This window comes from Somniosus microcephalus, unplaced genomic scaffold, assembly GCF_052327205.1.
Source record: "Somniosus microcephalus isolate GS21.2 unplaced genomic scaffold, FLI_Smic_1.0 unresolved_chr6, whole genome shotgun sequence".
NCBI classification, from domain to species: domain Eukaryota; kingdom Metazoa; phylum Chordata; class Chondrichthyes; order Squaliformes; family Somniosidae; genus Somniosus; species Somniosus microcephalus.
Genome location: NW_028225184.1, coordinates 11,818,731 through 11,831,273, shown reverse-complemented (window position 1 = coordinate 11,831,273; position 12,543 = coordinate 11,818,731). Strand labels below are relative to the sequence as shown.

The 12,543-nt window shown below is 51.2% G+C and overlaps 1 protein-coding gene across 1 annotated transcript in view; it reads left to right on the top strand.

The window, feature by feature from the left end:
- LOC147087072 (cell adhesion molecule 3-like) overlaps positions 1 to 11,514 on the top strand; it is a 49,318-nt gene extending 37,804 nt beyond the window's left edge. The window contains exons 6-8 of the mRNA XM_085978032.1: positions 2,012 to 2,102; positions 5,394 to 5,566; positions 10,054 to 11,514. Of these exons, the coding sequence (XP_085834158.1) occupies positions 2,012 to 2,102; positions 5,394 to 5,566; positions 10,054 to 10,190 (401 nt within the window). The 3' untranslated portion in view covers positions 10,191 to 11,514. The remainder of the gene's footprint in view (positions 1 to 2,011; positions 2,103 to 5,393; positions 5,567 to 10,053) is intronic.
- Positions 11,515 to 12,543: the final 1,029 nt, after the last annotated feature.

The window sequence follows — 12,543 nt, the reverse complement described above, 5'->3', positions numbered from 1 at the left end:
TGTTTGATGGGACAGTGTAGAGGGAGCTTTACTCTGTATCTAACCCGTGCTGTGCCTGCCCTGGGAGTGTTTGATGGGACAGTGTAGAGGGAGCTTTACTCTGTATCTAACCCCGTGCTGTACCTGCCCTGGGAGTGTTTGATGGGACAGTGTAGAGGGAGCTTTACTCTGTATCTAACCCGTGCTGTACCTGCCCTGGGAGTGTTTGATGGGACAGTGTAGAGGGAGCTTTACTCTGTATCTAACCCGTGCTGTACCTGCCCTGGGAGTGTTTGATGGGACAGTGTAGAGGGAGCTTTACTCTGTATCTAACCCCGTGCTGTACCTGCCCTGGGAGTGTTTGATGGGACAGTGTAGAGGGAGCTTTACTCTGTATCTAACCCGTGCTGTACCTGCCCTGAGAGTGTTTGATGGGACAATGTAGAGGGAGCTTTACTCTGTATCTAACCCGTCCTGTACCTGCCCTGGGAGAGTTTGATGGGACAGTGTAGAGGGAGCTTTACTCTGTATCTAACCCGTGCTGTACCTGCCCTGAGAGTGTTTCATGGGACAGTGTAGAGGGAGCTTTACTCTGTATCTAACCCCGTGCTGTACCTGCCCTGGGAGTGTTTGATGGGACAGTGTAGAGGGAGCTTTACTCTGTATCTAACCCCGTGCTGTACCTGCCCTGGGAGTGTTTGATGGGACAGTGTAGAGGGAGCTTTACTCTGTATCTAACCCGTGCTGTACCTGCCCTGGGAGTGTTTGATGGGACAGTGTAGAGTGAGCTTTACTCTGTATCTAACCCCGTGCTGTACCTGCCCTGGGAGTGTTTGATGGGACAGTGTAGAGGGAGCTTTACTCTGTATCTAACCCCGTGCTGTACCTGTCCTGGGGAGTGTTTGATGGGACAGTGCAGCGGGAGCTTTGCTCTGTATCTAACCCCGTGCTGTACCTGCCCTGGGAGTGTTTGATGGGACAGTGTAGAGGGAGCTTTACTCTGTATCTAACCCCGTGCTGTACCTGCCCTGGGAGTGTTTGATGGGACCGTGTAGAGGGAGCTTTACTTTGTATCTAACCCCGTGCTGTACCTGCCCTGGGAGTGTTTGATGGGACAGTGTAGAGGGAGCTTTACTCTGTATCTAACCCCGTGCTGTACCTGCCCTGGGAGTGTTTGATGGGACAGTGCAGAGGGAGCTTTACTCTGTATCTAACCCGTGCTGTAGCTGCCCTGGGAGTGTTTGATGGGACAGTGTAGAGGGAGCTTTACTCTGTATTTAACCCCGTGCTGTACCTGCCCTGGGAGTGTTTGATGGGGACAGTGTAGAGGGAGCTTTACTCTGTATCTAACCCGTGCTGTACCTGCCCTTGGAGTGTTTGATGGGACAGTGTAGAGGGAGATTTACTCTGTATTTAACCCCGTGCTGTACCTGCCCTGGGAGTGTTTGATGGGGACAGTGTAGAGGGAGCTTTACTCTGTATCTAACCCGTGCTGTACCTGCCCTTGGAGTGTTTGATGGGACAGTGTAGAGGGAGCTTTACTCTGTATCTAACCCGTGCTGTACCTGCCCTGGGAGTGTTTGATGGGACAGTGCAGAGGGAACTTTACTCTGTATCCCAATCCATCCCTCTCACCAACAGGCATCTGGGACCCCCCGGGCACTGCCCTCTGTTAACACAACCGATTTCGGTGGAATCTTCGACTCGGCAAGGCAGTTTCCCAGTGGCGATTCTGTCCCTTCCACTACGATTAGGTTTTTCACCCAGAATCGTCACGCAACGATCAGCACAGACTGGCTGAAGGAGGGTGATGGTACTTGGGACGTTCCTTGATCCGTGTGTGCTGGCCTCAGTACCCTCTGCCCGCACGCAGCACCAGCACCCCCCCGCCACCCGTCACCCTCCTCTGGTGTGGTGGTGTGGAAGATCACTGGGATCGCCTGGTGTCCTGTGGCCTATAGCCACCCCACTCCCGTCGACCGATGATAGAGCGCCATTTCGCCACCTACTTCTGCATCTTTCTCCTCCGCAGACACCCCGTACGTCGAGATACAATCGTCGAAAACTGTGCCAGAGGAAGGCGAGGAGTTTATGCTACGCTGTATCGGCAGAGGAAATCCAGAGTGAGTACCCCAGTGCAGAGAGAGGCTTACTCTGTATCTAACCTCGTGCTGTACCTGCCCTGGGAGTGTTTGATGGGGACAGTGTAGAGGAAGCTTTACTCTGTATCTAACCCCGTGCTGTACCTGCCCTGGGAGTGTTTGATGGGACAGTGCAGAGGGAGCTTTACTCTGTATCTAACCCGTGCTGTACCTGCCCTGGGAGTGTTTGATGGGACAGTGTAGAGGGAGCTTTACTCTGTATCTAACCCCGTGCTGTACCTGCCCTGGGAGTGTTTGATGGGAGAGTGTAGAGGGAGCTTTACTCTGTATCTAACCCGGTGCTGTACCTGCCCTGGGAGTGTTTGATGGGACAGTGTAGAGGGAGCTTTACTCTGTATCTAACCCCGTGCTGTACCTGCCCTGGGAGTGTTTGATGGGACAGTGTAGAGGGAGCATTACTCTGTATCTAACCCGTGCTGTACCTGCCCTGGGAGTGTTTGATGGGGACAGTGTCGAGGGAGCTTTATTCTGTATCTAACCCCGTGCTGTACCTGCCCTGGGAGTGTTTGATGGGACAGTGTAGAGGGAGCTTTACTCTGTATCTAACCCGTGCTATACCTGCCCTGGGAGTGTTTGATGGGACAGTGTAGAGGGAGCTTTACTCTGTATCTAACCCCGTGCTGTACCTGCCCTGGGAGTGTGTGATGGGACAGTGTAGAGGAAGCTTTACTCTGTATCTAACCCCATGCTGTACCTGCCCTTGGTGTGTTTGATGGGACAGTGTCGAGGGAGCTTTACTCTGTATCTAACCCGTGCTGTACCTGCCCTGGGAGTGTTTGATGGGACAGTGTAGAGGGAGCTTTACTCTGTATCTAACCCCGTGCTGTACCTGCCCTAGGAGTGTTTGATGGGACAGTGTAGAAGGAGCTTTACTCTGCATCTAACCCGTGCTGTACCTGCCCTGGGAGTGTTTGATGGGACAGTGTAGAAGGAGCTTTACTCTGTATCTAACCCGTGCTGTACCTGCCCTGGGAGTGTTTGATGGGACAGTGTAGAGGGAGCTTTACTCTGTATCTAACCCCGTGCTGTACCTGCCCTGGGAGTGTTTGATGGGACAGTGTAGAGGGAGCTTTACTCTGTATCTAACCCGTGCTGTCCCTGCCCTGGGAGTGTTTGATGGGACAGTGTAGAGGGAGCTTTAGTCTGTATCTAACCCGTGCTGTACCTGCCCTGGGAGTGTTTGATGGGACAGTGTAGAAGGAGCTTTACTCTGTATCTAACTCCGTGCTGTACCTACCCTGGGAGTGTTTGACGGGACAGTGTAGATGAAGCTTTACTCTGTGTCTAACCCATGCTGTACCTGCCCTGGGAGTGTTTGATGGGACAGTGTAGAGGGAGCTTTACTCTGTATCTAACCCCGTGCTGTACCTGCCCTGGGAGTGCTTGATGGGACAGTGTAGAAGGAGCTTTACTCTGTATCTAATCCCGTGCTGTGACTGCCCTCGGAGAGTTTGATGGGGCAGTGTAGAGTGAGCTTTACTCTGTATCGAACCCGTGCTGTACCTGCCCTGGGAGTGTTTGATGGGACAGTTTAGATGGAGCTTTACTCTGTATCTAACCCATGCTGTACCTGCCCTGGGTGTGTTTGATGGGACAGTGTAGAGGGAGCTTTACCCTGTATTTATCCCGTGCTTTACCTGCCCTGGGAATGTTTGATGGGAAAGTGTAGAGGGAGATTTACTCTGTATCTAACCCCGTGCTGTACCTGCCCTGGGAGAGTTTGATGGGACAGTGTAGAGGGAGCTTTACTCTGTATCTAACCCGTGCTGTACCTGCCCTGGGAGTGTTTGATGGGAAAGTGTAGAGGGAGCTTTACTCTGTATCTAACCCTGTGCTGTACCTGCCCTGGGAGTGTTTGATGGGACAGTGTCGAGGAAGCTTTACTCTGTATCTAACCCGTGCTGTACCTGCCCTGGGAGTGTTTGATGGGACAGTGTACAGGGAGCTTTACTCTGTATCTAACCCTTGCTGTACCTGCCCTGGGAGTATTTGATGGGACAGTGTAGAGGGAGCTTTACTCTGTATCTAACCCGTGCTGTACCTGCCCTGGGAGTGTTTGATGGGACAGTGTAGAGGGAGCTTTACTCTGTATCTAACCCCGTGCTGTACCTGCCCTGGGAGTATTTGATGGGACAGTGTAGAGGGAGCTTTACTCTGTATCTAACCCGTGCTGTACCTGCCCTGGGAGTGTTTGATGGGACAGTGTAGAGGGAGCTTTACTCTGTATCTAACCCGTGCTGTACCTGCCCTGGGAGTGTTTGATGGGACAGTGTAGAGGGAGCTTTACTATGTATCTAACCCGTGCTGTACCTGCCCTCGGAGTGTTTGATGGGACAGTGTAGAGGGAGCTTTACTCTGTATCTAACCTGTGCTGTACCTGCCCTGGGAGAGTTTGATGGGACAGTGTAGAGTGAGCTTTACTCTGTATCTAACCCCGTGCTGTACCTGCCCTGGGAGAGTTTGATGGGACAGTGTAGAGGGAGCTTTACTCTGTATCTAACCCCGAGCTGTACCTGCCCTGGGAGTGTTTGATGGGACAGTGTAGAGGGAGCTTTACTCTGTATCTATCCCCGTGCTGTACCTGCCCTGGGAGTGTTTGATGGGACAGTGTCGAGGGAGCTTTACTCTGTATCTTACCCGTGCTGTACCTGCCCTGGGAGTGTTTGATGGTGACAGTGTAGAGGGAGCTTTACTCTGTATCTAACCCCGTGCTGTACCTGCCCTGGGAGTGTTTGACGGGACAGTGTAGAGGAAGCTTTACTCTGTATCTAACCCCGTGCTGTACCTGCCCTGGGAGTGTTTGATGGGACAGTGTAGAGGGAGCTTTACTCTGTATCTAACCCGTGCTGTACCTGCCCTGGGAGTGTTTGACGGGACAGTGTAGAGGGAGCTTTACTCTGTATCTAACCCCGTGCTGTACCTGCCCTGGAAGTGTTTGATGGGACAGTGTAGAGGGAGCTTTACTCTGTATCTAACCCGTGCTGTACCTGCCCTGGGAGTATTTGATGGGACAGTGTAGAGGGAGCTTTACTCTGTATCTAACCCCGTGCTGTACCTGCCCTGGGAGTGTTTGATGGGACAGTGTAGAGGGAGCTTTACTCTGTATCTAACCCGTGCTGTACCTGCCCTGGGAGTGTTTGATGGGACAGTGTAGAGGGAGCTTTACTCTGTATCTAACCTGTGTTGGGAGTGTTCGGGATGGTGCAGAGGGAACTCTTCTTGATCTGATTGCTCCCCTGTCTTGTATTACAGACCCACTCGCTTCTCCTGGACCCGGTTTAATGGGGATTTCTCTGAACGAGCAATTCCTAAGAGCGAGAACCTGACCTTCACCTATCTGAACAAGAGCGATGCTGGGACCTATCGGTGCTCTTCCAGCAATAGCTTTGGCACGGGTTTTAAGAATTACTCGCTGACTGTTCATGGTGAGGTTCGCGGTTGGCGGGGCGAGGGGGCGGAGCGAGATCCCAGCGCTCCCACTGGCCTGGAAGGCTTATTTAAGAGTATGAGAGATAGGAGCAGGATATGTGCAGAGAAAAAGATTGGTGAAGTCAAGCGTAGGTCCCTTGCAGTCAGAATCAGGTTAATTTATAATGGGGTACAAAGAAGTGGCTGACCAATTAAATACACACTTTGGTTCTGTCTTCACAAAGGAGGACACAAATAACCTCCCAGAAATGTCGGGGAACATCGGGTCTGATGAGAGGGAGGAACTGAATGAAATCAGTATTTGTAGGGAAATGGTGTTAGGAAAATTGACAGGATTGAAGGCCAATAAATCCCCAGGGCCTGATAATCTACACCCCAGGGTACTTAAGGAAGTGGCCCTAGAAATAGTAGATGCATTGCTGGAAATCTTCCAGAACTCGATAGACTCTGGAACAGTTCCCATGGATTGGAGGGTAGCTAATGTTACCCCACTATTCAAAAAAGGTGGTAGAGAGAAAACGGGGAATTATAGACCGGTAAGCCTGACATCGGTAGTGGGGAAAATGCTAGAGTCCATTGTAAAAGATGTAATAGCAGAGCACTTGGAAAACAGTGACAGGATCGGACAAAGTCAACATGGATTTACAAAAGGTGAATCGTGCTTGACTAATCTACTGGAATTTTTTGAGGATGTAACTGGTAGAATAGATAAGGGAGAACCAGTGGATGTGGTGTATTTGGACTTTCAGAAGGCTTTCGATAAGGTCCCGCATAAGAGATTAGCGTGCAAAATTAAGGCACATGGGATTGGGGGCAAGGTATTGACTTGGATAGAGAACTGGTTGGCTGACAGGAAGCAACGAGTTGGAATAAACGGGTCTTTTTCCGAGTGGCAGGCAGTGACTAGTGGGGTACCGCAGCGATCGGTGCTAGGACCCCAGTTAGTCACAATATATATTAATGATGTAGACGAGGGAACTAGATGTAATATCTCCAAGTTTGCAGACGACACAAAGCTGGGTGGGCGTGTGTGCTGTGAGGAGGATGCCGAGAAACTCCAGTATGATTTGGACAGGTTGGGTGATTGGGCAGAAGCATGGCAGATGCAATATAATGTGGATAAATGCGAGGTTATCCACTTTGGTGGCAAAAACAGGAAGGCAGATTATTATCTGAACGGCAATAGATTGGGAGAAGGGGAAGTGCAACGAGACCTGGGTGTCCTTGTGCACCAGTCGCTGAAGGTAAGCGTGCAGGTGCAGCAGGCGGTTAAGAAGGCAAATGGTATGTTGGCCTTCGTAGCGAGAGGGTTCGAGTACAGGAACAAGGATGTCTTGCTGCAGTTGTACAGGGCCTTGGTGAGACCACACCTTGAGTATTGTGTGCAGTTTTGGTCATCTTATCTGAGGAAGGATGTTCTTGCCATGGAGGGAGTGCAGCGAAGATTCACCAGGCTGATACCTGGGATGGCAGGAATGACGTATGAGGAGAGATTGGGTCGATTGGGCTTATATTCGCTAGAGTTTAGAAGAGTGAGAGGGGATCTCATTGAAACTTGTAAATTTCTAACAGGACTGGACAGACTAGATGCAAGGAGGCTTTTCCCAATGGCGGGGGAGTCCAGAACCAGGGGTCACAGTCTAAGGATAAGGGGTATGCCATTTAGGACAGAGATGAGGAGGAATTTCTTCACCCAGAGGGCGGTGAACCTGTGGAATTCTCTACCACAGAAAGCAGTAGAGGCCAATTCATTAAATATATTCAAGAAGGAGTTGGATATATTCCTTAAGGCTAAAGGGATCAAGGGATATGGGGAGAAGGCAGGGACAGGGTACTAAATTTGGATGATCAGCCATGATCTCATTAAATGGCAGAGCAGGCTCGAGGGGCCGAATGGCCTACTCCTGCTCCTATCTTCTATGTTTCTATGAATGGCGGAGCAGGCTCGAGGGTCCGCATGAACTCCTCCTGCTCCAAGTTCTCATTTCGTTCTGATTGGGTCCAACACTGCGTCCCATTTTGAAGCATAGCAATTTCCCTAAGATAGCCGATTCTCTCACATAATTGGTCCACGGGTTTAGGGGGATGAATGGACCCCAGCTGGAGTATTGTGTCCAATTCTGGGCATCGCACTTTAGGAAGGATGTGAAGACTTTGGAGAGGGTGCAGAGGAGATTGTCCAGAATGGTACCAGGGATGAGGGACTTCAGTTACGTGGAGAGACTGGAGAAGCTGGGGTTGTTCTCCTTAGAGCAGAGAAGGTTAAGGGGAGATTGACCAGAATGGTACCGGGGATGAGGGACTTCAGTTACGTGGAGAGACTGGAGAAGCTGGGGTTGTTCTCCTTAGACCAGAGAAGATTAAGGGAAGATTGACCAGAATGGTACCAGGGATGAGTGACTTCAGTTACGTGGAGAGGCTGGAGAAGCTGGGGTTGTTCTCCTTAGAGCAGATAGGGTTAAGGGGAGATTGACCAGAATGGTACCAGGGCTGAGGGACTTCAGTTACGTGGAGAGACTGGAGAAGCTGGGGTTGTTCTCCTTAGAGCAGAGAAGGTTAAGGAGGAGATTGATCAGAATGGTACCGGGGATGAGGGACTTCAGTTACGTGGAGAGACTGGAGAAGCTGGGATTGTTCTCCTTGGAGCAGAGAAGGTTAAGGGGAGATTGACCAGAATGGTACCAGGGATGAGGGACTTCAGTGACGTGGAGAGACTGGAGAAGCTGGGGTTGTTCTCTTTAGACCAGAGAAGGTTAAGGGGAGATTGACCAGAATGGTACCAGGGATGAGGGACTTCAGTTATGTGGAGAGACTGGAGAAGCTGGGGTTGTTCTCTTTAGACCAGAGAAGGTTAAGGGGAGATTGACCCAAATGGTCCCAGGGATGAGGGACTTCAGTTATGTGGAGAGACTGGAGAAGCTGGGGTTGTTCTCCTTGGAGCAGAGAAGGTTAAGAGGAGATTGACCAGAATGGTGCCAGGGATGAGGGACTTCAGTTATGTGGAGAGACTGGAGAAGCTGGGGTTGTTCTCTTTAGACCAGAGAAGGTTAAGGGGAGATTGACCCGAATGGTACCAGGGATGAGGGACTTCAGTTACGTGGAGAGGCTGAAGAAGCTGGGGTTGTTCTCCTTAGAGCAGAGAAGGTTAAGGGGAGATTGACCAGAATGGTACCAGGGATGAGGGACTTCAGTTACGTGGAGAGGCTGAAGAAGCTGGGGTTGTTCTCCTTAGAGCAGAGAAGGTTAAGGGGAGATTGACCAGAATGGTACCGGGGATGAGGGACTTCAGTTACGTGGAGAGACTGGAGAAGCTGGGATTTTTCTCCTTAGAGCAGAGAAGGTTAAGGGGAGATTGACCAGAATGGTACCAGGGATGAGGGACTTCAGTTACGTGGAGAGGCTGGAGAAGCTGGGATTATTCTCCTTAGAGCAGAGAAGGTTAAGAGGAGATTGACTAGAATGGAACCGGGGATGAGGGACTTCAGTTACGTGGAGAGACTGGAGAAGCTGGGGTTGTTCTCTTTAGACCAGAGAAGGTTAAGGGGAGATTGACCCAAATGGTCCCAGGGATGAGGGACTTCAGTTACGTGGAGAGACTGGAGAAGCTGGGGTTGTTCTTCTTGGAGCAGAGAAGGTTAAGAGGAGATTGACCCGAATGGTACCAGGGATGAGGGACTTCAGTTACGTGGAGAGACTGGAGAAGCTGGGTTGTTCTCCTTAGACCAGAGAAGGTTAAGAGGAGATTGACCCGAATGGTACCAGGGATGAGGGACTTCAGTTACGTGGAGAGACTGGAGAAGCTGGGATTGTTCTCCTTGGAGCAGAGAAGGTTAAGAGGAGATTTGATAGAGGTGTTCAAAATCAGGAAGGGTTTAGGTGGAGTAAATAAGGAGAAATTGTTCCCATTGGGGGAAGGGTCGGTAACCAGAGGACACAGATTGAAGCCGGTGGGCAAAAGAACCAGAGGGGGAGATGAGGAAAAACTTTTTCACTCAGCGAGTGGTTAGGATCTGGAATGCTTTGCCTGATAGGGTGGAGGAGGCCAACTCAATAGGAGCGTTCCAAAGGGACCTGGATAAATACTGGAAGGGGAAAAGATCGCAGGGATATGGGGAGTGAGCAGGGGGAGTGAGACTGACTGGGTCGCTCTTCGAGAGAGACAGCGCAGACTCGATGGGCCGAATGGCCTCCTCCTGTGCTGGATCTTTCGGTGATGCGAGGAGTGAGCCAGTCGGATGAGGGGGCTTGACATCCATTGTGCGCTCACAGGGCGCTGTGAGACCCCTTTGACCCCCGCACCTCCCCACCCTGGTTTGACATCGTCTTCTCAACACGGAGCCGCACCCCCCCCTCCCAGAAACGACCGATGTTACAACTGTTCATGTTTCTTTTTAGGTTGATGTACCTCTGTTTGTGTGTATGTTGTTGTTTACGTTATCGTCCCATCTCACTGTGCTCGCTCGAACGCTTTGGTCTTCCGCAGACGCCCCGCCCACCGTGCCTGCCGCCCCTCCCTCCGCCTTCACCGCCGCGTCTCCGCCGGGCAACGGTACGTTTACACGTGACTCCCGTCACTCCTCCTGCAACCCCCTCCCTCCCTCCCCCAGGCCCTTGCTCTAGCTATGCGGCGTCTAGATTAGTCCACACTGGCTGAGGGAGGAACCGTTGGGTGGAGATGGGAAGGTTGGGGACAGCTCATTGGCTGGGCGAAATTGGCTCCTGCTGGTGATTGGCTCTGTTGTGGAGTATTGTAAACCAACACTCGACGCAAGGTTTTTAGATCGATAGTCAAGTCGTCTTTATCACACCAATGGGAAGACAGTCTGATCTGTCTTTAGCCAGACTTCTCCAACTTGTTACAGCAGGCACTATATTTTTATACATTACAACACACATGTCCAGCTCATTCAAAATCCATTCCTGCCACCCGATTGGACCTTGGCCCGCATGCATCTTCCCTGATTGGTTGCCTATGCCGCGTTACATTATTATCGGAAAAGTATATGTCCGCTATCCCACAAGTTGTTGGTGCTTCTAAGCCTGTTGTTTATGCCGGATGGGGTCTCACCAACATTGTGCCTCTGACTCATTGTCCTCCTTTCCTGCCTCTCTCGGCCTCTTTACTTCCAACTCATTGTTTTACTTCCCTGCCAAAGCAGAACTTACATCCTCTTAGGCCTCTTACGGTTTCCAACATCCGGCTATTTGCAATTGTCTCCAAGTCACACAGCTTGCAATTGTTAATCATTCGAACACTGCAGCTTAAGTTATCTCAACTGCCAGTTCAGCAACTTAGAAAAAGCTTACTACTGCAAAGGCCTATTAGATTATTGTCTTTATTACTCCATCCACTGTTTCCCCTCCCCCAACCTCCCTCCAATCTTCAGGGCAATCCGGTTGGAGGGAGGGCCATCAGCCAATCAAAGGACAGAGAGCCAGGCGACCAATCTCATTGGTGGCTCGTCCCGTCTCCACGGCAACGACCTGGGATTGCTTTTGCACTGGGGTAGAGATTCTGTAGATGGGCTCTGCTCGCTGAGATTACAGAACCTTGGTCCAGCAATCAAGAGGGAGCGACAGGAAGGAACAGGGGCAACACTGAGGGATAGAGGACTCCCCTTACTTTCATTTATCTCTTTCACCCTTGGGACATTTGATGGGACAGTGTAGAGGGGGCTTCACTCTGTAACTAACCCCGTGCTGTACCTGCCCTGGGAGTGTTTGATGGGACAGTGTAGAGGGAGCTTTACTCTGTATCTAACCCCGTGCTGTACCTGCCCTGGGAGTGTTTGATGGGAGAGTGTAGAGGGAGCTTTACTCTGTATCTAACCGGGCTGTACCTGCCCTGGGAGTGTTTGATGGGACAGTGTAGAGGGAGCTTTACTCTGTATCTAACCCATGCTGTACCTGCCCTGGGAGTGTTTGATGGGACAGTGTAGAGGGAGCTTTACTCTGTATCTAACCCCGTGCTGTACCTGCCCTGGGAGTGTTTGATGGGAGAGTGTAGAGGGAGCTTTACTCTGTATCTAACCCGGTGCTGTACCTGCCCTGGGAGTGTTTGATGGGACAGTGTAGAGGGAGCTTTACTCTGTATCTAACCCGTGCTGTACCTGCTCTGGGAGTGTTTGATGGGACAGTGTAGAGGGAGCTTTACTCTGTATCTAACCTGTGCTGTACCTGCCCTGGGAGTGTTTGACGGGACAGTGTAGAGGGAGCTTTACTCTGTATCTAACCCCGTGCTGTACCTGCCCTGGGAGTGTTTGATGGGACAGTGTAGAGGGAGCTTTTCTCTGTATCTAACCTGTGCTGTACCTGCCCTGGGAGTGTTTGACGGGACAGTGTAGAGGGAGCTCTACTCTGTATCTAACCTGTGCTGTACCTGCCCTGGGAGTGTTTGATGGGACAGTGTAGAGGGAGCTTTACTCTGTATCTAACCCATGCTGTACCTGCCCTGGGAGTGTTTGACGGGACAGTGTAGAGGGAGCTTTACTCTGTATCTAACCCGTGCTGTACCTGTCCTGGGAGTGTTTGACGGGACTGTGTAGAGGGAGCTCTACTCTGTATCTAACCCGTGCTGTACCTGCCCTGGGAGTGTTTGACGGGACCGTGTAGAGGGAGCTTAACTGTTTGTCCTTCCATCCTTTTGTCCGATTGACTCCCAGATGTTGGACCAAGGTTTAATGAGGGTTGGTGGCTTGTTGCTTGGCGGAAGCGGGGATCTGATGGCTGTTGACCAACGCTGGCCGATGGGTTGATGTATATTGGGAGAGTGCCGTGAGCGGAAACGGTTCACTTCAGTGCAGCTCGTTCTCTTCAACTGTGGGTTGGGATGGTGGTGGAGCGGTCAATATGGTCGGTGTGTGTCTCTGTGTGATTGTGTCCTCATCTCCTGCTCTCTGTAAGGTCCGTGGCCCGTTCCCTCACTCTCCTGCTATCTCTTCCCTTGCTCCGTCCCTCACTCTCCCTATCTCTC